Source organism: Myotis yumanensis, unplaced genomic scaffold (genome assembly GCF_028538775.1).
Source record: "Myotis yumanensis isolate MYYU_CA2020_CCGP unplaced genomic scaffold, mMyoYum1.0.hap1 SCAF_16, whole genome shotgun sequence".
NCBI lineage: Eukaryota > Metazoa > Chordata > Mammalia > Chiroptera > Vespertilionidae > Myotis > Myotis yumanensis.
In genome coordinates, this window is record NW_027223767.1 from 40,641,463 (window position 1) to 40,666,488 (window position 25,026).

The window sequence follows — 25,026 nt, forward strand, 5'->3', positions numbered from 1 at the left end:
CCGTCCAGGACGAGGATTGGCTGGAGCTCCTGAGCGTGGACCGAGGCGCTGGGTTTCACCTCAGAATCGCGGCTCGGGCTGTTTGGGGCGGTCAGGTGGTCATTCCACCGTCCTGCTATGGCTGCCATCAAGACCTTAAACGCCAAGGCTGAGGTGGCGCGGGCCCAGGCGGCCTTGGCGGTCAATATATGCGCTGCCCGAGGGCTGCAGGATGTGCTGCGGACCAACTTGGGTCCGAAGGGCACCATGAAAATGTGAGGCGGCGGTCGGAGCGGCGGTTAGAGCGGCGGTTAGGGTGCCGGGGCTGTGTCAGGTGTCGGGGCGCGATGTCGGCCGACGTTCCGCGAAGCGATCGGCGCCATGTGGACACACTTGTGGGCCTGGCTTCCCCCTCATTCCTGCCCTGAGGTCGTCTCTAGCCCCGTGCGGGAGGAGGAGGAGAAAAGCCTCCCCGAGCAAAAGGCCCCACGAGGGAAGCTGTAACTCCCTGTCCCGCCCCTTCCCGCCCCACCAACTTTCCGTTAAGGTTCATATGGAGTTTGAAAGTTCAGTTTTTCCAATGAAACCTAAGCCATCTGACGCCCCTGCTCCTTAAGGCTGTGCGCCTGTAGGCCCCTCGTTTTGGTGATGGTCGGCAGGTGTGGGGAGGGCACGGGCTTTGGAGCCTGACAGGTATGGGTTCAATTCCCAGTTTCCCTTCCATCTGCGAGTCCTTTGGCAAGTTACTCGGATGCTCTGTGCCTAGGGTTCTTCATATCTGTTCATCCATTAAGCATGTATTTATTTAGCACCATTATTTAGGACAGAGTGAAGGAAAGAGACGAGCGAGGGCAAAAAGATGTAAGGAGAGATACAGCCTCAGGAATGAGCAAATTAACAGAAAAAGGTATAAGAGGAGAGATACAGCCTCAGGAATGAGCAAATTAACAGAAAAAGGTGTAAGAGGAGACATACAGCCTCAGGAATGAGCAAATTAACAGAAAAAAGTGTAAGAGGAGACATACAGCCTCAGGAATGAGCAAAATATATGAACAGTAAAAGAGGGTGCTTATTATGGGATGCTGAGAACAAAGAGATGACCAAGATAAAGTTTTAGCTTTTAAGGGGACTTGTTAGGAACGAATGATGCATATTCTATATAATATTATATATATGTTTAAAAATATGTGCCAGGCATTGTATTTTTAATCATATATAACACCAAGGAAAGGGACTGATTATTGATGGGATAATGGGGAAGGAAAAGATTCAAATAACGGATTATTTTTTTTTTATCAGAGTCTTGAAAGATGAGTTAGAATTCACCAGCTGGAGAAGTGAGCAAAGGTCTTTTAGACAGAGCAACTTCAGGAACAAGAAAATCAGTTGGCATAAATCCAAGAGAAACAAAAACAAACGTGATGTATTAAGGGAACCATAAGATTTGCCCACAAGATTTCATTTTGTAGATGAAACATTTTAAATAGATACAACCAGATGGGAACAGGTCAACTATGTCATTGCTGAGTGGTAAGGATTTTACCTTGAAAATGATAGAGAACATGAAAATCATTGAAGAATTTAAAATTATATATATATATATATATATATATATATATATATATTGATTTCAGAGAAGAAGGAAGGGAAAGAGAAAGAAACATATTGATTGGCTGCCTCCTGCACGCCCCACACTGGGGATAGAGCCCACAACCTGGGCATGTGTCCTGACTGGGATTCGAACCAATGACCCTACTGGTGCATAGGTCCATGCTCAACCACTGAGCCACACCAGCTGGGCTGAAGGATTTTTGATCAGTGAGCTGACTGAGTCATCCTGCTTTATAGAAAGATAAATGGAGGGTAGATTCAAATTCAGATATATGTGGATACTAAATAGTCCACACTGCAGATGATGATGACTGGAAATGGAGAGGAGGGAGTAGTTGGAAGAGGCTTTTAGGTTGTAGAATGACAGAATTTGATGTTCTGATAAATGTGAGGGATGAGGGAAGAAACTACACTGAGTGAATGAATGGTAACATTTCACCAAAATAAACCTGCAGGAAATTCACAAATGTGTGGCTTGTAGACTTCCAAGTACTCTTCTGGACCAAACCACTGTCATAACTCACCAACTGCACTTAATCCTTAAACTTGTAAATTGTCCATTTGGAGTGAAATCGCCATAGCAGTCCATCTGGGGAAAAGTGATTCTGTGGGCTGCAAATGGGGTGCTTACTGTGGCATCTCTCCGGATGATGGAAGTTTTCCAAGCCCAGTTCCCTATATTAATGAGAGTGGAGTGGCAAGCGCTATGTCTTGCTTGACTCTTGCCATACGAAGTTAATAACATCACTGTTTTCTGAACAGGCTTGTTTCTGGTGCAGGTGATATCAAACTCACCAAAGATGGCAATGTGCTGCTTCATGAGATGGTGAGCTGGTGCTGCTGACTTTAATAAACCTTAATAAGCCTTAACTGAGAGCATAATACAATTTGTATATCTTTAAACCAAGGCTTTCAGCTAAATATTGCAATCATGAGGTATACTTGTTGGATTAAACCTCAATAAAAAATGTTGTTTTTGGCTGTTTTCAAATCTTAGTATAGTTTTAGTAATAGCTTAGGGATGCTTCCAAATTAGTTGAATCTTTTAAAGGCATCACATTATGTTCTTTGTAATCATGGAAAAGTAAAAATTCCTTTGCAATTTTAGTAAATATATTCATCTTTGAGATTTAAGAATTTAATCTAATTTTGGAAATATTGCATTCTGAAGCAAAGACTCTTATAAAATGTTCAAGTCTCATTAGTTCTCAACTTTTAACTCTCGGTCTTGACATTTATTAATAACTGATAATACAAAACTTGTGAACTTGTAGAATGATGCTTATTTCATTTCTTTAAAAAATCTTTATTGTTTAAAGTATTACAGATGTCTCCCTTTCTTCCCCCATTGACCACTGCCCCCCTTCCTATTCCCTTCCCCTCTCCAGGCCTTCACCCTTATTTCATTTCTTGATTTTACTATTGACCCTTAGGTTATCTTGTTTTTGGCAGACTATTTCTTTATTCTCTCTCTTTTTTAAATTTGTTGCTTGCTTTTTCCAGCAAATTCAACACCCAACAGCTTCCTTGATAGCGAAAGTAGCAACAGCCCAGGATGACATTACAGGAGATGGTACTACTTCAAATGTTCTAATTATTGGGGAGTTACTAAAACAAGCTGATCGTTACATTTCTGAGGTATTATAATTTTGTAGAATTCACAATCATGTAGTACTATATTTTGAATGGAAACTTGGGTTTGTTTTTACACTAGTAAACTGCTTTAATTTTATTTAATTTTTAAAATTGATTTCAGAGAGAGGGATGGAAACATCAATGATGAGAATCATTGTTGGCTGCCTCCTGCACGCCCCCTAGTGGGGAATCGAGCCCACAACCCGGGCATGTGCCCTGACCAGAATCAAACCATGAACTCCTGATTCATGGGTTGATGCTCAACCAGTAAGCCACAATAGCTGGGCAAATTTTAGAGGACAAAGGTTAATGTTTATGAAGATATTTTTGGACAATTATAAATGAAAAGAATAATGAACTCCCCCCCCAAAACAATGCCTTTTATTGGAATCATATACCTCTTTTTAGAATGGAAAATTTAAGAGATTTAAAAAGGTACAAAATTAGCCATGTACCCATGACTAATGCCTAAGAAAAAAACACATCACTGATAAAGTTGAAACCAAATTGTGGTTTAAAAAAAACTGGAGAAAACTTACTATTTTTAAAATTAAATTTATTGAGGTGACATTGGTTAATACATTACATGTTTCAAGTGTACAATTTTATAATACATCACCTGTGTATTGCATTGTGTACTCACCACCCAAAGTCTAGTCTCCTTCGGTGACCATGTATTTGGCACCCCTTTACCCTCTTCATCCTCTCCCCACCCTTTCTCCTCTGGTAACCACCATACTGTTGTCTGTGTCTATGAGTTTGTTTTGTTTTGTTTGTTGACTTCTGTTTTATATCATACATAGGAGTGAAATCATATGGTTTTTCTCCTTTTCTGTCTGACTTATTTTATTTATCACGATACTCTCAAGATCTATCCATGTTGTTGCAAATGGCAGTATTTTATCCTTTCTTATGGCTTAGTAGTATCCCATTATATATATATATATGTACCACATCATCTTTATCCAGTTATCTATTGAAGGACACTTAAGCCATTTTCATGTCTTGGCTACTGTGAATAATGCTGCAATGAACATAGGGGTACATATATCTTTATGAATAAATGTTTTCAAAATTTTTTGGTAGATACCCAGTAGAGGGATTGCTGGGTCACATGGTAGATCTATTCTCATTTTTTTTTTTTTTTTGAGGAACCTCCATATTGCTTTCCATAGTGGCCATAGCAGTTTACATTCTCACCAACAATGAATGAGGATTCCTTTTTCTCCACATCTTCTCCAGCATTTGTTATTTTGTGTCTTCTTGAAAATAGCCATTCTAATAGGTAGTATCTCATTGTGATTTTGATTTGTGTTTCCCTTATAGCTAGTGAAGTTGAGCATCTTTTCATATATCTGTTGACCATTTGTATGTCTTCTTGGAAAAAGTGTCTGTTCAGGTCCTCTGCCCATTTTTAATAGGATTGTTTTGTTGTTGAGTTGCATAAGTTCCTTATATATTTTGGGTATTAGCCCTTTATTGGAGTATTGTTTGCTAATACCTCTCCCATTTGGTTGGTTGCCTTTTTGGTTGGTTGGTTTGTTGATGGTTTCTTTTCCTGTGCAGAAGCTTTTTAGTTTGATGTAGTTCCATTTATTTATTTTTGCTTTTACTTCCTTTGCTTTTGGGTCAGGTTCATAACAGGCAGTTTGAGACCAAGGTCTGTAAGTTTAGGTACTTATGTTTTCTTCTATGTTTTTAATGTTTCAGATCTTTTATTTAAGTGTTTAACCCATGTTGGGTTAATTTTTGGGTATGGTGTCAAATAGCAGTCTCATTTTATTCTTTTGCATGTGGCTTTCCAGTTTTTCCAACACTATTTTTTGGAGAGGCTTTACTTTTCGAGAAAAATTTTGAAGGCTTCCACATTGTGAATTTACCTACTTTTCCAGTTTTCTTTCCCTTTATAAACTATCTACTCTAGTCAGACTCCTCCATTCACTAGCTTCTGAAATCATTACAGACATTTCTACCTCTGTGCCTTTATTCAATCTGTATTCTTTTCTTGGTATTACTTACCTGTCTTCTCTAAGTATTTGAATTTTCCTCTCTTTCAAGGACAGTTTCAGCAAAGCATAATCTGGTCAAAGTGCTAAAATTAATACTTTTTTGTGTGTTTCATTTAGTATTGGTAATTGTCTATTAATTCAGTACCTGCAACTTATTTCATAATGCTTTTGGCTGTTAGCAGTAGAAACTGGACTAAAAGTCACTTAAACAAAGAAATGATCTCCTATAATGGAACACAGAGAGATAAGGCAGGCTTCTCGGGCCAGTTGATTAAAAAATTCAGTCAGTTATCAAGTAGGCCCTTCTACTTATAATGCTGTTTCATCATAAGGCTTATTTTCATCCTGACTGTAAGACTGCCAGAGGAAATCAAGCCTACTTCCTTCCCTTAGTAACACTCAGCAGGACAGAGCAGAGAATACCATTCACCCAACTATGGAATATAAGTCCTTCCTTTAAGTCAGCGGTTCTCAACCTGTGGGTCACGACCCCTTTGGCGGTCGAACGACCCTTTCACAGGGGTTGCCTAAGACCATCCTGCATATTAGATACAGTGGGGCCTTGACTTACGAGTTTAACTCGTTTCGTGACGGAGCTCGTAACTCAAATTACTTGTATGTCAAATCATAAAGTGAATGAGTGAGACACGTGATGCTGGGCTGATGTTATGGTGTTCACTGTGACATTCGCTGCGCCAACTAGCGGTGGGGTATCTGAAGCTGGCTCGTAACCCGAATTTTAGCTCGCAACTCAAAGCAAAAAATCGGCGGAGAGATGGCTTGTATCTCGAAAAACTCGTTAGTCGGGACACTCGTAAGTCAAGGCCCCACTGTATTTACATTACGATTCATAACAGTAGCAACATTACAGTTATGAAGTAGCAACGAAAATAATTTTATGGTTGGGTCACAACATGAGGAACTGTATTTAAAGGGCCAGAAGGTTGGGAACCACTGCTTTAAGTGATTGGGCCAACTTTGGTTTTATGTCATCCCAACCAATAACAGTTTTTAGGGAATTGACTTAATCTAACCAGGGCCCAACCCTTGAACTAGGATAGGGTCAGCTTCACCTGAAGCACTGGAGGTCGAGGGATACCTAAACAAAATGAAGGTTGGGTTAGAAAAAATGAAGTTCGGAAAGATGCTGACAGACGTTAACATAATTATGAACCTGTGTGGCAGCACAGTGATAGAGCTAAGCACAGTATATAATATAAACACTGAGGGAGGGATGCCCTAAATTAGCCTGGGGTAGTCAGGTAGCACTCTCTGGAGAAAACAAGGCCTGGGCTAAATCTTTAGGATGAGAAAGAGTGAGCCAGATGAAAGAGTCAAGGGTAAGGGGAGTGGCATTCCAGGCAGAAGGAAAAACATGAGGAAAGGCACAAGAGAAGAGAAGCAACACAATATGGGTGTAGAGCTACAAGAAGTTTAGTGCTGGTGGAGTTTAAAGTGATGTGGACAGTATGAATCGGCTGGAGAAGTAGGTGGGAGCCAGATCATGGAGAGCATATGGTATACTAACCAAGAAGAATACTATTCATATTAACATACTTATGAGTGATATAGTCAGATTTGCATTTTAAATATTTGGGGGACAGTTTTAAGGGAATCAAAAGACTGGAGGTTTTTAGAGTAGTCTGAGTGAGGAATTGTGAAGTCCGTCCTAGACAGGAAAAATGTTTTGAAAATCATTATTAACAGCTTCTGGAGTCAGGCCTGCTAAGGCAAATTACATTATTTCTTTAAGCCTCAATTTTCTCATCTGTGAAACAGGAATAATAACAACTCCCAATTCATAGTGTCCAGAGGACTAAATTAAATAATATATGTAAACCTCTTTAGAATAGTGTCTGGCTCTAATGCTCAATAGATGGCAACTTTTAGAAATTGTTATAGGACTGATGTAAAGGAATGGAGGAAGGGGATAAATTAGATCCAGTCCCAGCTTCAGTAAGTTTGTGTATTACTTTTCAAAAAAAAAAAAAATTACTGTTTTTAAAAAGTATTTTGATATAATGTCAGCTCTGTAGAAAAGTTGCAAGAATATTTCAAAGAATGATACTTGTCTTTCTCAGATAAAAAAAATAAATGTATATATGTGTCTTTATGTATGTAAAAAGGTACATTTTTTTTGAATGCTATAAGAATAAGTTGCAGATATGACCATCTAAATATTTCTTAAAACAAGGGAATTCTCTTATATAATCCAGTATAGTGATCAAAACCAGGAAATTAATATTAACACTGACAAATTGATACAGATTTTATTCAAATTTCATCACTTATCCCAATAATGTCCTTTATAGCAGAAGAAAATCTAGGTTCATGCATTACATTCAGCTGTCATGTCTCTTTAGTTTTCTTTAAGCTGGAATAGTTCCTGAGCCGTCATTTGTGCTTCATGATAGTATTATTTTTAGAGTACAGGCCATTTATTTTGTAGAAAGTCCCTCAATTTGGATTTGAGTGTTTCCTCAGATTAGACTCAGGTTATAAACTTCTGGCAGGAATGCCGTAGAAGTGCTGTAGTGTTCTTAATGCATCATATCATGAGGCACATGATGTCTATTTGTCCCATGACTGTGGTGTTAACTGAACATTAAACGAGGGTGGTGTCTGTCTGCCACTTCTCTCTAAGCCGGTGCTGATTCTTTTTCTCTGCATTAAAAGGACTTCTTTTGTGCCCATTATGATATATTAAGACCATATGATATCAATGTGTCATAATTTTCAGAAATAAAAAGGACTTTTGTAGTTTTTTTGTACTGGACTTAGAATTTTTCTGTAAGTTTGAGATTGTTTTAAATGTGAAGCACTGAAAAACTACTTTTATAAATTATATACATACACTTATATTTAGTGGCATTGATGTACTATTACTTTTTGCAGACATACCTATTAATAGGAAAGGATGGTTACTTTTACTTTGGATGAGTTACTTTATAATTTATAGTTTTATGTTGTTTTAATAGGGCTTGCACCCTAGAATAATAGCTGAAGGGTTTGAAGCTGCAAAGAAAAAAGCACTTGATGTTTTGGAAGAAATTAAAATTAAAAAAGAGATGAAAAGGGATATCCTCTTAGAGGTGGCTAGAACATCTCTACAAACTAAAGTTCATGCTGAACTGGCTGATGTGTTAATAGAGGTATGTGATTAATTTTTTACATTCAGAAAGAGTATAGCCTGACACATGGTGATATATTTCTTTTTCCTATAAGATATTCAACTATCACATGTAGTTTTTTGAATGTAAAATAAATTATGGAAGACAAACATTATAGACTTGCTTACTAGATTTGACTGGTCAGAACAGTATGTATAATTTTTTTTCAACAGTATCACATTAAGCCTTCTTTTAAGTTAATTTGAAAGTTGGGGGGTCTTTGGCTGCCTCTGGCTCATCCCCTGTGGAAGCCATTGGAGTGAAGTACTGGTCTCATACCTAGAGGTCCATATTAACTACATGAGGTTATACCTGGAGAGGCTGTTTTGGCAGTGTGCTTTGTAGTTAAGGCTGCAACTTTAATGAAGCACGATTGATTTGCTAATACTTCTGGGAACTGCATAATGTGTTTTGATCACTTCTAAAGGTAGAATGTATGTAATATAAGGACAAGATTAGGTATTTTGGGAAGCCTTTTATCAAGGGGCTATAGTTTGGTTATATCATTGCTCCTTAGCTTTGCAGTTTCTGAAATTTGAATATATTAATGTATTAGGAATGATGATTTCATAACCAAATTCACAAGACATTGACATATAAGTCAGAATGCTGTCATACTAAGTTACTTTGAGGAATATAAATCCCAAATGGACTGGAATACTTGTTATTTCTGGTAAATTCTCCTTACCAACAGGAAAACCTATTTGGGATATCATACTATAATCAGACAATTTCTTACTGGGCAGAGTCTAAATACTCTGCTGTATTTTTTGCTGTTGGAATACATATAGCAAGTTGCTCAGAATCTTCATGTTCTCCGGTTAGGGCCCTCCATTTCCTTTTGGAGTTATGCAAACACTGATACTCTCACCAATATTTTTTTTGTCATATCCTATTAGGTTCCAAAACCAAATATTATGCTACATCAAGTAATCTTTCTAAGAAATTGTGTTTGTTTGTTTTTTTTGCTTTATTTACATTTTAGGATGGTTTTACTGTAGCACTTTATTTCTGTGGTCATTTTATGTTACTCTCTGAGCTAAACAATGGGGTGTGTTGGGCTGTGTCTCTCAAATTGCATATACCTGGCAATATTTAACAGAATAAATGAAACATCTTTCTGAAGTGTCAATTTTACTTTATGATTTTTGGGGAAAAGTATTATTTCACATTAAAACAAACATGTATGTATAATGTCATGACGTGGAAAGTGTTCATGATAAAACACAAGACTTAAAAATTTCCTATTGCTAATAGCTAGCAAATTTGAGCTCTACCCTTATGTTAGATTCCCTTCTTTTTTATTAAGGTGTCCTTTGGTGGAAAAGTTTGAGCAGTTTTGGTATAGTAGAAGGAGCAGTGGCTTGGCCGTTCCAGAGACCTGAATTCTAGTCCTGGCTGGCTACTACTAGTTTTAAGATCTTTAAGATCATAACTTATTTTTTTAAAAATATATTTTATTGATTTTTTACAGAGAGGAAGGGAGAGAGATAGATAGTTAGAAACATCGATGGGAGAGAAACATCGATCAGCCGCCTCCCGCACATCTCCCACAGGGGATGTGCTCGCAACCCAGGTACATGCCCTTGACCGGAATCGAACCTGGGACCTTTCAGTCCGCAAGCCGACGCTCTATCCACTGAGCCAAACCGGTTTTGGCCATAACTTATTTTTTTTTAATACGTTTTTATTTTAGAGAGAGAGGAAGGGAGAGGGATAGAGAGAAAGAAACATCGATGAGAGAGAAACATCAAGATTGGCTGCCTCCTGCATGCCCCATATTGGGGATTGAGGCTGCAACTGGGGCATGTGCCTTGACCAGGAACCGAACCTCTTGATTCTTGGGTTGATGCTCAACCGCTGAGCCATGCCAGCTGGGCAAGAGCATAACTTCTTAAAGTCTTGTCTTAGTTTCCTTATCTGTAAAATAAAGGGTTTGGACTTGATGATCTCTGAAATCCCTGTAGGCTGTAATTATTAATGTCTATGACCAAGAGGCCCTTTTTGGCCTTGCCCCGTGTTTTGGAGCCTGAAGCTCTTTGCCTGCTTAGTCTGGTGATAGATTACCTGGGCCAGTGGTGTTCTCTAGTAGTCCAGATAACTTACTGTTCTCACTCATTTCTCTTTCAGGCCGTGGTGGATTCTGTGTTGGCTATTACAAGACCGGGTTATCCTATTGATCTCTTCATGGTAGAAATCATGGAGATGAAGCACAAATCAGAAACAGATACAAAGTAAATTACATAAACTTTGGCAATACATAGATTCTAGACTATTTGGTTATCTTCAGATACTCTTTCGTTAGTTTCATTGGTTATTCATTCGACATATATTAATTGGATACTTACCAGAGCCAGTTTCTTTCTCCAAGAAGCTTACATTTCTAGTTGGAGATAGTAAACAAATAAGTGATATTAAATGCTAGAGTAACTGTGTGTGTGAGAAAAAGTGTGATTTTAGAGCGACATGAAACTAAACTAGAGAACTAAGGAGGTCTCTGAATATCTGGAAGTAGCGTATTCTAGGCAGAGGGAATAATAGTTGAAAAGGCCCCCAGGCAGAAATGTGCTTGTGTGTTCCTTTGTGCCTAGAGCAGAATCAGAGGAAAAAGTTGTAGGAGATGATGAGGTAAGAGGGGCCATGCAATTGACATTGCTTGAGTATGTATATACTCAGAGTATATGGCATCTTATTGATTTGGGACTTAACTAATTTTAAATGTTCTATCATGGAAAATTCTAAACATATATAAAAGTAGAATAGAATAGTGACATATCTGTCACTCATCTTTATCTATTTTCAGATGATGGCTAAAAAAACCCTTATAGACTCATTTTCTCTTTCCCCTGCCCTAAACTTGGATTATTCTGAAGCCAGTCCAGATATCATAATTCATCAGTAAATACTTTATTTTTAAAATATGTATATATATCTTTACTTATTTATAGAAGTTCTGTTTGGTTGTTTTTTAAATTTGCCATGTCACTATTTATGGTTTCCTATTCCTTGCATATCTTCCCAAACTTACATTTTATTTCTTTAAACATACAGGGGTGGACAAAAGTAGGTTTACAGTTGTAAAACAAGTAAATAATACAATATTAATAAATAATAATGTAAGAATAAACTGTTTTGCATACTCACAACTTTAAACCTACTTTTGCCTCACACTGTATAGCCCATGTCTGATAATTACATTATTTAAAGTCTGGCTTGTCTATTTATGATGTTTATTGTATTTTGCTGTTTCTCACACATCATACTTTATTTCTATATGTGCTACTAATTATGTTTGAAAAAAGTATTTGTAGAAATAATTTGAGACCTAGGATGAAGGTGCTTTTCTGCAGAGAATTTTGAATTTGCTGCTGTAAGGAGCCCAGATACTAAATTACATCCACACCTGAGGCTTTTTGGGAATATCCAGTTGTGAATTCTAACTGCAAGTTCATGTGAGGGCTGCTTGCTTTTAGTTCATCCTTCTGGTTTATACCGTGAGTATATAGCCTATTGAGGTCCCCACTTAATGTGAAGAGGGCCTTCTATTAGACCCTGTACCTTGGATGAACTTTGAACTTTTAATTCTGCCCCCTCTCATTGTGAGGTCATTGAAACCAAAGTTCAGATTTGCCTGAATTGTCAAATGACTTTGCAGTAGGAGATCCCACAGTTCTCTACTTACCTCTTAGAGTTCTGGTTTTCCTTTCAGTTTTGAAAAGAAAATTATTTTGTGACTCTTTATTATCTTATAGCTTTCTAGCATTTTAAAGGTTTTCTTGTTTTTAACCCAACATTGTTTTTGGTATTGGTGTTGGTCCAAATTAGTTTACTATTGTTGAGGGCAACAAGTTTTTGGTTTATATTTCAGCGGGAGCTCTGTGGTTGTTATGTGGAGAATACACTGGAGTGGGGTGGGAGGTGTAAGGGCAAAAGTAGGAGACCGGTTAGGAATCTGTTGTGATAATAGGTGAGAAATGAAAATGGTTTAGATCAGGGTATACTTAGAAGGAGCAAGAGGATTTCTTAGTGATTTGACATAGAATGTGGCAGGAACAGAGGAGTCAGGATGTCTCTTGGGTTTTTGCATGAACAGCTGGAAAAATGGAGGTGTCATGGAGAAGACTGGGAGGAGCAGGTTTGGGGAAATAAATCAGGAGTTCAGTTTGGGGAATGTTGTATTTTTAGATGCCTATTAGTGGTTGAGTAGAAAGTTGGAGAAATGTTCTGGAGTGCACATAGTGGTCTGGACTGGAAATACATGTTTGGAAGTCATCAGTGTATGGATGACCTAAAGCTATGAGTTTGATGAGATTATCTGGGAAGTAAATATAGATGAAGAAAAGCAGAAATTTAAGGATTGGTACACTCCAATGTTTGGAATTGAGAAGATAAGGAGCATTCAGCAAAGGAAACTGAGAAGGGGTGGTCAGTGTGATAGGAGGAAAACCAAGAGAGGGTAGTGTCCCAGAAACTACTAGTAAAAGAAGAAAGTATTTCAAGAAGGAGAGAATAATAAGCTATGTCATATGCTACTGAAATTTTGAGCAAATTGTTGTGAACTGAGAATTGACTATTAGATTTAGGAAAAATTTAGTTTTTTGGTAACTTTAATGAGTAAAGGGGTGGACATGAAAGTCAGATTGAAGTGGGCTCAAGAGAATGGTTTGGGAAGAAGTGAGGATGCAAATGTAGACAACTCAGAGGAGTTTATCCATAAAAGGGTGGAGAGAAATAGGGTAGTAGCTAGAGGAGAACATGGGAATGGGGCTTCAACCCAACGATTCCTTTAAAAAATATATATTTTTATTGATTTCAGAGAGGAAGGGAGAGGGAGAGAGAGAGAGAAACATCAGTGATGAGAGAGAATCATTGATCGGCTGCCTCCTGCACACTCCCTACTGGGGACCGAGCCTGGAAACCGCAACGTGGGCATGTGCCCTGACCGGGAATTGAACTGTGACCTCCTGGTTCACAAGTCGATGCTCAACCACTGAGCCACGCCAGCTGGGCCCAAAGAATCCTTTGTTTTAAAGATGGGAATTATGGCACATTAGTATCCTGATGAGAATGCTCCTTTAGGCAGAAAGACTTAGTGTAAGCAGAATAGGGGACAATGCAGGAACAGAGAGCGGAAAGGAATACAGTACATAAGTGGAGGAGTTAACCTTAGAGAAGAGCATGGACAGATCCTTCGTAATCATAGGAGGTTCGGGTGCAAGTGCTGGTGGATTCATAAGAGGTAGTGATGGGACAGTGTTTCTTTTTTCTTGAAGAAGCAAGGACATTTGCTGAGAGTGAGGTGGGGGGAACAGTAAAGGATGTTTGAAGAGTGAAGAATATTGAACATGTAGTTAGTTTCTTCCTAATTAAAATATCTTCACGTTAAGTTAGGAGTTAGACCAGGGGTGGGCAAACTTTTTGACTCGAGGGCCACAATGGGTTCTTAAACTGGACCGGAGGGCCGGAACAAAAGCATGGATGGAGTGTTTGTGTGAACTAATATAAATTCAAAGTAAACATCATTACATAAAAGGGTACGGTCTTTTTTTTTTTTTAAGTTTTATTCATTTCAAACGGGCTGGATCCAGCCCGCGGGCTGTAGTTTGCCCACGGCTGAGTTAGAGTAATCTAGTTAGACTAAAACTGAAAACTTCCTTATATTTAACTATTCAAAAAATTATATCTTTAATGTATAACAAATATTGGTTATAAAAGATTCAGTAGAAATGCCATTCCCTAATTGGGCATAAATGAATTTTGAAGAGTTACAAAGATATTTACTCTTGAAGGAACATTTAGAAAACAGGAAAAAAGACCCCTCAACATGATCTGTATTCCTAACCACTCAAGCATAAGCGCCTACTCTTTAATTTTCTTTCATTTTTTTTTCTTTTCAATGCCTAAGTGCTTATTTTTTTTTAAAGAACAGTTATAATCATGTTTTATATGCAATTTGTCACTCTGTGTTTATCAGCCATCCTGTAAATATTTTTCCATGTTATTGCATAGTTTTTATGACTGAAATATCTGGGCCATTATTTGCTGAATAGTACTCTATTGTTGGACATTTAGATGAACAATTTTCAGTTGTTCCATATAATTATTTTGAACAAATAAATGTTCCTTAGAAGCTCATTGTGTGCCTACCTTTCATTACTTGATCAGCTGTGTCATATGTTTGAGCCACATAATTTAGAGGATAATTCTGGGTTGATTTCATTGTGACTTAACAGTCACAATGTGTAAAGTAGATTATCTTTTCCAATTTTACTAATTGTGTGTTAGGATTAAAGTTGGCGTAAGGAAATGGTGTATGCCCTAGAAGTTCTGTTACACCTTTAAGAGTATAATTCTAGCCCTAGCTGGTTTTGCTCAGTGGCTAGAGTGTTGGCCTGTGGACTGAAGGGTCCCAGGTTTGATTTCAGCCAAGGCCATGTACCCGGGTTGTGGGCTTGGTCCCCAGTTGGGGGCTTGCAGGAGGTAGCTGATCAATGATTCTCTCTCAACATTGATGTTTCTATCTTGCTCTCCCTTCCTCTCAGAAATAAATAAAAATATCTTTAAAAAAGTATAATTCTAATTTTATATCAAACTTTAGAGTGTATATTCAAAGAAGGTAAGAAACATTACATATTTTTAATAGGTTAATCAGAGGATTAGTTTTGGATCATGGTGCCCGTCACCCAGAAATGAAGAAGCGAGTAGAAGATGCATATATCCTTATTTGCAATGTATCACTAGAATATGAAAAAACGTATGTATGTCATTTACTCTATAACATTTGAAACTGTTTTTTCTAAAAGTGTTTTTTAATCTCTTTCTTTCCTCCCACTGTTTAGTGTAAACTCCTACCTTTTCCTCTTCTCCCCACTGCCTTTACTAGCTTGTTTTTATTAATTTTTTAGAGAGGTGAGCTCTGGTTTCTTTTATAAGACTGCTAAAGAAAAAGAGAAATTGGTAAAAGCTGAAAGAAAATTTATTGATGATAGAGTACAAAAAATAATAGACCTGAAAGAAAAAGTCTGTGCTCATTCCAACAAAGGATTTGTTGTTATTAATCAAAAGGTGAGAAAAAATGTTTAGATTTTAACTATTTGTAAATGTTCTTTAGTGTTTCTCAAAGTGTGGTCTGTGGACCTGAAGGAATCCCTAAGACCATTTCAGGGAGATGGTGAGGACAAAACTATTTTCATAATATTAGTAATAATGCTTTTTATATTGTGTTGACATTTGCAATGATGATGCAAAACTGCTGATGCCTTAGCACAAATCAAAGCAGTAGCACCAAACTATACTGGTAGTCATCATACCCTTTATTGCCATACTACCACACACTGGCAGTTTAAAAAAAAGGGAGTTCATTTAAGAATGCCTTTATGAAGTAGTAAAGCTTATTAATTTTATTAAATGTTGATCCTTAAATAATTCTGTGTGACAAAATATGAAGTATGCACAAAACACTTTTGTGGCATATCGAAATATGGTTGTGTCGAAGGAAAGCTCTTGTGTAATTGAGAATCAGGCAATGCCATTTTTACTTGAAAGGATGACTGACAAACTATCTTTACACATGGGTGCTTGGTAGTTTCTTCTAAGAAATGAATGCAGCAATCCTGCCACTTGAAGGAAAACAACTGACGGTATTTGTTTCCAATGGTAACATTTGAACCGTCAGACAAAAATTAGAATTTTGGAAAACCTGTATCTGCAACTGTGAACTTGACAGCTTTCCTATATTTAAAAGGCTTTTCTGCCAAAACCGGTTTGGCTCAGTGGATAGAGCGTTGGCCTGCGGACTGAAAGGTCCCAGGTTCGATTCCGGTCAAGGGCATGTATCTGGGTTACGGGCACATCCCCAGTAGGAGATGTGCAGGAGGCAGCTGGTCGATGTTTCTCTCTCATCGATGTTTCTAACTCTCTATCCCTCTCCCTTCCTCTCTGTAAAATATCAATAAAATATATTAAAAAAAAAATAAAAGGCTTTTCTGATAACATTTGTGATGATATTAGCAAAGGTGATATATTTGATATTGTATTACCATGAATATGTCAGCGTTTGGAAGCTCTGCCTAACTTAGTGAACCAATATTTTCTAAATGCCTAACAATCAATTCGAAGTGCAAGATAGACAAGTGGATTTTAATGTTGGAGAGTATGCAGAGTTCATTGATAGGGTTCCATATTCCACATTGAAACTGACCACTTACTGAGTTTTGGTATAGTATCAAAGAAGAATGTCCATGTTTATCTGAAAAGGCTATTAAAATATTCCTCTCTTTTCTAGTATATGTCTCTGTGAGGCCAGGTTTTCTTCTTATACTTTAGACAAAACAACATATTGCACCAAATTGAATGCAGAAGCAGATAGGAGAATCCAGCTGTCTTCTATTTAGACAGACATTAAAGCCCTGGCCAGTGTGGCTCAGTTGGTTGAGCATCGTCCCCTGCAAGGAAGTTTGCTGGTTAGATTCTTGGTCAGGACACATGCCTAGGCTACCGGCTCAATCCCCGGTAGGGGTGTGTACAGGAGGCAACTGATTGATGTCTCTCTCATATCCATGCTTCCCTCCCCCTCCCCCTCCCTCTTCTCCCTCTCCCTCTTAAAGAAAAAATCAATAGAAAAAATAAAAAACATATATAACAGACATTAAAAAGATTTATAAAAATCTAAAACAGTGTCTCACCCTCACCGTATTTTTTGTTTGTTTAGGAAACTAGAGTAAATTTTTATTAAAAAATGTTATTTATGTTAACATAAATGGTTTCTTATTATATTAAATGGATTAATAAACATTTAAAAAATTCCTCAATTTTAATGATATGATAAATATTACAGGTACAGATTACATAAAAGTGCTTTGGGCTCTTAATAATTAAAAATATGTATTTTTATAGATTTCAGAGAGGAAGGGGGAGAGAGATATAGAAATATTAGTGATGGGAGAGAATCAATGATCGAAACCCGAAACCCGTGCATGTGCCCTGACTGGGAATTGAACCGTTATCTCCTGGTTCATAGGTTGACAGTCAACCACTGAGCCATACCATTGGGGCATAATAACATTTTTTCTTTTACTCTTTCATAAACTTTATTTATTTTGTTAATATTGTTGAAAATATTTCATATGTCCCTTTTCCCCCCCATTGACCTCTTCTAGCCTGCCCCTACCCCCATCCCAGGACTTCACCACCCTATTGTCTGTGTCCATGTATTATGCATATATGCAAACAAGTTCATTGGTTGATCTCATCTCACCCATCCACCCTCCCCTGCCTTCCCTCTGAGGTTCAACAGTCTGTTCCATGCTTCCTTCTATGTCTCTGGATCTATTACTGTTCATCAGATTATTTTGTTAGGGGCTTAAGAATTTTTAAGAGTGTGAAGCAGTGATGAGATCAGAAAGTTTTAGGACCACTAGCTTAAAACATGCTTGTAACTTTTGTGCTAATTTGATTATAGGGAATTGATCCATTGTCCTTAGATGCGCTTGCAAAACATGATATAGTAGCTCTTCGTAGAGCAAAAAGAAGAAATATGGAAAGGTAAGCTTGCAGATAATTATGTGCCCTAAGTTTATTAACAGATTAATTTGAAATTATCCCATATCTTCCTTTTAACTTATATGCAAACATTGTTGAGCAAAATAGTAGTGTACAAATTTCAAATTTTGTTTTTGATTTCAGTAAATAATGTAATTGTCAAAAATCAAGATTAGCCTACCTCAAAACTTTGTTGAAATATAAGAAAGGTTTTCATCTTTAAAAAAAAATTTTTTTTATTGATTTCAGAGAGGAAAGGAGAGGGAGAGAGATAGAAACATCAAAGAAGATGAGAGAATCATTGATCAGCTGCCCTGACCAGGAATCAAAACGTGACTTCCTGGCTCATAGGTCAACACTCAACCCAGACTGGCTGAGCAGTTTTCATCTTCTTAAAACAGATTTTATTTATTTATTTATTTATTTATTTATTTATTTAAAACAGATTTAGAAGCAATATAATACAGTGACAGTGAAGTCTTCTATGTTAGATATCTTTTCACCTTTAAGAAATTAGTCTTTATGTTTTCCATAACCATTCTATGTTGACATACATGTAATTTCAGACTCACTCTTGCTTGTGGTGGAATAGCTTTGAATTCTCTTGAAGACCTCAGTGTAGATTGCTTGGGACATGCTGGTCTTGTACACGAATATGCATTAGTGAGTATCTTTGGGGGCAGTGGTTAGAAAGTAAACAGTAAACTACCTCCTTTTTTAAAATATTGAAACTTTTAATTCAGGTTTTACATTTTGAAATCTGAGTAATACACAGCATAGATTTTATAATTTATTTACCTAAATATTTAGAGTTTAAATATAACTTACTGCTTTTAACATATATTTAGTTATGTTTGACAAGAAAAATTCACAAGAAGATTGACATAATGACATTACATATTAAAGTTATATCTTCTTGTATTATCCTTTAGGGTGAAGAAAAGTTCACTTTTGTTGAGGACTGTGTTAACCCTCGCTCTGTCACCTTGTTGGTTAAGGGACCAAATAAGCATACTCTCACACAAATCAAGGATGCTATAAGGGATGGACTTCGTGCCATCAGAAATGCCATTGAAGATGGTAAGTTGTTTTTTGTGTGATGGATATGAAACTCTCATATTTTTAAAGTGGTAATACATCTATCTGGTATGTATACTACCTTAAAATATATTAATGATAACTATTATTTCATTTTACTTTGGGCAATTTATAGTTTGGGTTGTGACGGTTTTTCCCTTTGGAATATTGTTAATAGTATGTTGCCATTTTAATTATCTTCTATTTATGAAATGAAAAAGCACTTAATTTAATGCTGTATTATCATTTTTTAATTTTTAAAACCATAAGAAGCTTTTACTGCTTAGAACGCATTTCATTACCTCAGGTGCATTGTAAAGTTTATCATTGTCTAACCACTATGCTAGACACCTGACACTAATACAAAATAACATAGAATCTAAACTGTAAGTGAAAAAAATAAAAAATAATAAAAAAGAAAGATTAGGGAAGAATATTAGCTATTATTATTTAACTAGAGGCCTGGTGCACGGATTCGTGCATTGGTGGCGTCCCTCAGCCTGGCCTGCACCCTCTTGCAATCTGGGACCTCTCGGGGGATGTAGTAGTGCGCAAAGTGACAGGCGGCCAGGGAGGAGCCTGATCCTGGGCCAGGCACTGCGCTGTTCCTGCTCATCCCGGCCCCGCTGTGCCTGCCACCACCGCTGCCACCATTCAGGATTGCTGCTGTGGAGGCAGGAGAGGCTCGTGCTGCCACAGCCATGCTTGCCAGCTGTGAGCCCGGCGTCTGGTGCCTGTAGGTCAGCTGAGCGGTGCTCCTGCTGTGGGAGCACACTGATCACCAGGGAGTAGCTCCTGTGTTGAGCGTCTGCCCCCTGGTGGTCAGTGCGCATCATAGTGATCGGTTGGTCATTTGGTTGATCGGTTGCTTAGGCTTTTCTATATATATATATATATATTTATATTTATAACCAGCTACCTTTTGAAAGGAGTTAGGATAAATAATTCAATAAAAACACACGTTTAAAATAGAATAATAAGCACATGAAAAGATGCTCAACATCATTAGTCATTAAGGAAATAAAAATAAAAACTACAAAGAGATACCATTTCATGTTAGGATGGCTATGGTCAAAGAGCTGGACAATAATAAATGTTGGAACGCTCATATACAGTTGCTCGTGGGGAACAGTTAGGCAGCTCCTCAAAAAGTTAAACATAGAGTTAGTGTGTGAACCAGCAAATCAACTCTTAGGTATATACACAAGAGAGTTGAAAACATATGTCCACCCAAAAAACTTGTAACTGAAAGTTCAAAGCAGCATTTTCATAATAACCATATAGTGGAATCAATTCAAATATCCATTAGTTAATGAATATATAAACAAAAATGGTATACCCATACAATGGAGTATTATTTAACCACAAAAAAGAATAAATAGTGATATATGGTACAACATGACGACCTTGAAAACATTATGCTAAGTAAAAGAGTCTAGACACTAAAGGCTATGTATTATGTGATTCCACTTATACAAAATATCCAGGAAAAGCAAAGACATACAGACAAAGAGTAAATTAGTGGTGGCCAGGGGCTGGGCAAAGGGGAAATAGAGACTGATTGTGAATGGGTACAGGGTTTTTTTTTTTTTTTAAATGTTCTGGAATAAGATAGGGGTGATGGTTGCACATTCATGTGAATATACTAAAAACTACTGAAAAGTATAACTTTAAAAAGCTGAATTTTATGGTATGTGAATTACATCTCAAAAATAGAGTAATAAATTTTATAAAAATAGGCCAGATTTATCTGATAAACAAAAAGATAGATATGAAATAATGGTAAAAAGACATCTGAGTAATCACTGAGCTGTGCAACTTACTTTACTTCTGTATATATTTATATATATTTTAGATGTAGACAAGATAATAAAGCACACTTGAATAGCTAGTTGCCTTTTTCTCTGTTTTCTTTTTCTGTATGGCATGTCTTGTCAATCATTTTTTTCGCCTCCAATAGGTTGTGTGGTTCCAGGAGCTGGTGCAGTTGAAGTGGCAATAGCTGAAGCTCTTATGAAGTACAAGCACAGTATAAAAGGAAGAGCTCGCCTTGGAGTCCAAGCTTTTGCTGATGCCTTACTCATTATTCCTAAGGTACAACTATCCTAATGGCCAAAGAGCAACTGGTTAGACATAAGGCGTTTCATTATAATTTGCATATATTATCTAATAGCAGACATATTTATTTGCATTTACTCACACAGTTTTGTCTAAGATATTTTTATAGCTAAAGCAGGGAAACTTTTGGAATAACAGCTCAGAATCCTTATAGGAGTTTAATGAAATAGCCAAATTACCCCCTTGCTTTACTGATGTTCTCTGAGTTCCAAAAGTTGAAGTAATTCCAAAAATTTCCTTCAAAAATGCTGCTTGATTAACTAATCATAATGAAAAAGTTTACAATTTAAGATTTAATTAGATTTTAGAGTAGACCTTTATTTTGTTGATGATATCCAAAGTATTATCACTTTAAATTGTGCAAAGTGAGAACTTCAGGATGTTTAGCACTCCCAAATATGACCTTGCATTCCATTTTCATTATAATTCCTTAGAAAAGGAGAGACACCAAATATTTTTTCATGTATCAGTAGGACAGAGGACTAACATCCCTTTGCTTTTGTCTTAACCTGGTTATAAACCGCTTAGAAGCACAGAAAAACTTTCAAATATGCTGTTACCATGAATTACATTACTAACAATGCTAGCAAAGTCTCTTTGATAATTGCTTTAAAATTATTCATAATTTGTGGAATCTTTGTGAATCAGAAATCTAAGGTTTTCTTTCCCCAAAGCATCAAGGTCAATAAATAATGATCCTTTAGTTGACGCAAATTGGTAAACCTAGTATACATTGGTCATACCTTTTTACTCATCAACTGTTGGTTTGGGACCACTTGCAGTAAACCTGGGTTGGACTGCAGGTATCTCCATCCCTGTTGCCACAGGTCATGACTCTCCTCTTGTTGATGAGGAACACAAAGATGCTGCAAATATGCAGGCTTCCTTTTGTAAGTGCCCAGGAAAAACTGGAAGACATGTGGCTAGAAGAACTAGAGGAAACAAGAACACCATTCTACTTCCTTTCATGTCTTTTGTTTTTAAAATCTTTTGCAAAGAGGGAAATTAATTTATTGGGGTGGGGATGGAGGAACTCTAACACCCTACTCAGAATTTAGTGTGTTGTACATAGGGCAAATGTTTAAGTAAATATAAAAAATGCTAGATATATAAAATAATCATTTGATTTAGATTAAGAATGAAATTCCTCAAAAGGAGATGATTATTATATTGTGAATATATTTTCTCAAGACTAGAGAGCAGTGCCTTTTTAAAAAATATATGATATCCACATATATATGTGAAGGTATCCCACACATACATTTATTGTTATTTTTATTTCTCCAGGTTCTTGCTCAGAATTCTGGTTATGACCCTCAGGAAACACTAGTAAAAGTTCAGGCTGAGCATTTAGAATCAGAACAACCTGTTGGTATTGATTTGAATACAGGTAAGAAAATGAAGAAAAATTAGCTGTTTAATAAAGAAAGATGTTATACTATTGTGACCCAGAACTTAGTAAGGGGGTGGAGGTTTGGATGATTTTAATATTTAAATTTTGGGTGCCTTTTAGTTTACTTTTGAGCTTTTTATTTTTTTTATTTTTATTTTTTTAATATATGTTTTTTTAAAATATATTTTATTGATTTTTTACAGAGAGGAAGGGAGAGAGATAGAGAGTTAGAAACATCGATGAGAGAGAGACATCGATCAGCTGCCTCCTGCACATCTCCTACTGGGGATGTGCCCGCAACCCAGGTACATGCCCTTGACCGGAATCGAACCTGGGACCTTTCAGTCCGCCGGCCGACGCTCTATCCACTGAGCCAAACCGGTTCCGGCATTGAGCTTTTTAAATTATTCATTCATTTAAGAAATAGTCATTGAGTGCTTGTTATTTGACTCTTGGGATTCACACAGAGCAAAACAGACAAAAGTCCTTGTTCTTGTGAGCTTATGTTGTAGTGGGCAAGGATAGACAGTAAAAAATAAACTTCATACATAAGTTATTTTTAGCATTTTTTAAGAGTAATCAATTCTATGAAAAAAATAAAATAACAATATAGGATGATTGTGAATGTTAGCTCAGGAGGGTTGGGAGGGGGTTTCAATTTAAAGAGGATGGTCATCAATGAGAATATGTCTGTTGAGAAAAAAAAAGTGAGGAATATAGCCGTGTGGGGCTCTGAGGAAGGAGTATCATAGGCAGAGGGACTGGCCAGTGGAAAAAATCATTGTCTGATATTTTAGAGGAGGAGGAAGGAGATTGGGGAGGTAGTAGAAAGTTATGTAGGGGCATATAGGCCAGTCTAAGGACCCGGATTTTTACTGTAGTGGAATAGGGAGCAATTTAGAGCAGAGGTGTGACATGGCCTAATTATGTTTAAAAGGATCACTGGCTACTCTGTGCAGAGGAGTGAACTGAACAACAACTAGAAGGTCGGGATTGCCATTGGAGAAGACTGTGGGCAGAGCAGGTTGTAGTGGGTGGTGGTGACCAGTATTAAGTTTTTCAGAGTTAAGTGTGAAGTATCTGTAGACTTCCAAGTAAAATAGATGATTGGATGTATGAGTCTGGAGCTCAAGAAAGAGGTCTGGGTTGGAGATGAAAGCTTGAGAGTCATCGGAGTGTATATGGTTTAAGTAGAGACTGGATGAGATCATCTAAGTTAGTGTAGAGAGAAGAGAAGAATCCAGGTCTGAGCTTTTAGGTTCTCCAACAGTAAGAGCTCAGGGAAGAAGAGGAAGAAGCAGCAAAGCAGACAGAAAAGGAGCCACTAGTGCAAAAGAAAAAACAGGCAAGTTTGCCGTCCTAGAAGACAAGTGGAGGAAGAACAGTCAGGAGGGTATGATCAGGTGTGTTAACATCCTATACTGTTAAGTGCTGCTGATAGATGAGGCCTGAGAATCGACCAGTGGATTTGACAACATGGAGGTCATTGGTTACTGTGGCAATAGCAGTTTTGGTGGTATATTAAATATTGTTAGAATATACAACAAATGTTAATATATTAACACTAGAGGCCCGATGCATGGAATTCGTGCAAGGGGCTTGGCCCCTGCCGCTGTGGTGGCCGCCTCTGCCTCAGCCCCCAGAAGGTCGTCGGGAAGGACATCCGGTCTAATTAGCATATTATGCTTTTATTATTATAGATTATAGTATTAAAATAGCTTGTTTTTACTTTGCAGGTGAGCCAATGGTAGCTGCAGATGCAGGAGTTTGGGATAATTATTGTGTGAAAAAACAACTTCTTCACTCTTGGTAAGTTTGTATTAATAAAAGAAAGACTTTTGGGGACATAATTGATAACATTAAATTTTTTCTATTATTTTTGCCATCCTGCATTGGAAAAATGGCTAAGTGTATGAAAAGGCATGGTATTCAGTTTTAAGACTGGCTTCTGCCATTTTATAGTCCCTGTAACATTTTAGTTCTAGCAATGTAAGTTATAGGAAATGTTAATCTTTCTGTTTATTTGAGGGGAAAGGGAAAGAAATGACTTTACTGAAATAGTACCCATGCACAGTGGGAAAATCAAATAATGTGCTAAAAATGAGGTCAGTTTTGCTGGAAAATACAATCAGGCTTCTACTTTATTAGCAAAAGAATTGAATTTATAATACAAGGGTAATGTTTGTATTTATAATAGCTGTGTCTCAGAAAATCTCACACCAACATCATTGAAAAACAAAGTACCTTTAGTAATTGCAGATTGCTATGGAGAAAAGATAAGAGTGAGTTGGTAGGTTTTACTCACCCTGTCATCTTTTTCTTCAGCACAGTGATTGCTGCGAACATTCTCCTGGTTGATGAAATTATGCGAGCTGGTATGTCTTCTCTCAAAGGGTGATTGAGTTCAAAATCAACTCTTCTAGAAGCTGAGATTTAGCACATTTTACATCCAACTACCTTTATATAGCCTGAACCATTCTTAATTTTTACACAA

General features: G+C 37.1%; 1 protein-coding gene across 2 annotated transcripts; it reads left to right on the forward strand.

Moving 5' to 3' along the window:
- The first annotated feature begins 117 nt into the window (after nt 1-117).
- Nucleotides 118-25,026, forward strand: CCT6B (chaperonin containing TCP1 subunit 6B). Of its 2 annotated transcripts, XM_070393223.1 has the most exons (14): nt 118-254; nt 2,353-2,416; nt 3,094-3,228; nt 8,213-8,386; nt 10,535-10,638; nt 15,048-15,158; nt 15,310-15,469; nt 17,865-17,947; nt 18,511-18,607; nt 18,877-19,024; nt 20,982-21,115; nt 22,427-22,529; nt 24,269-24,341; nt 24,858-25,026. In XM_070393223.1, exons 1-14 carry the CDS (start codon nt 118-120, stop codon nt 24,928-24,930), a joined length of 1,596 nt encoding a protein of 531 aa, XP_070249324.1. In that variant the 3' UTR covers nt 24,931-25,026. The 2 variants fall into 2 exon arrangements, with proteins under 2 accessions (XP_070249324.1, XP_070249325.1); XM_070393224.1 differs by lacking the exon at nt 3,094-3,228.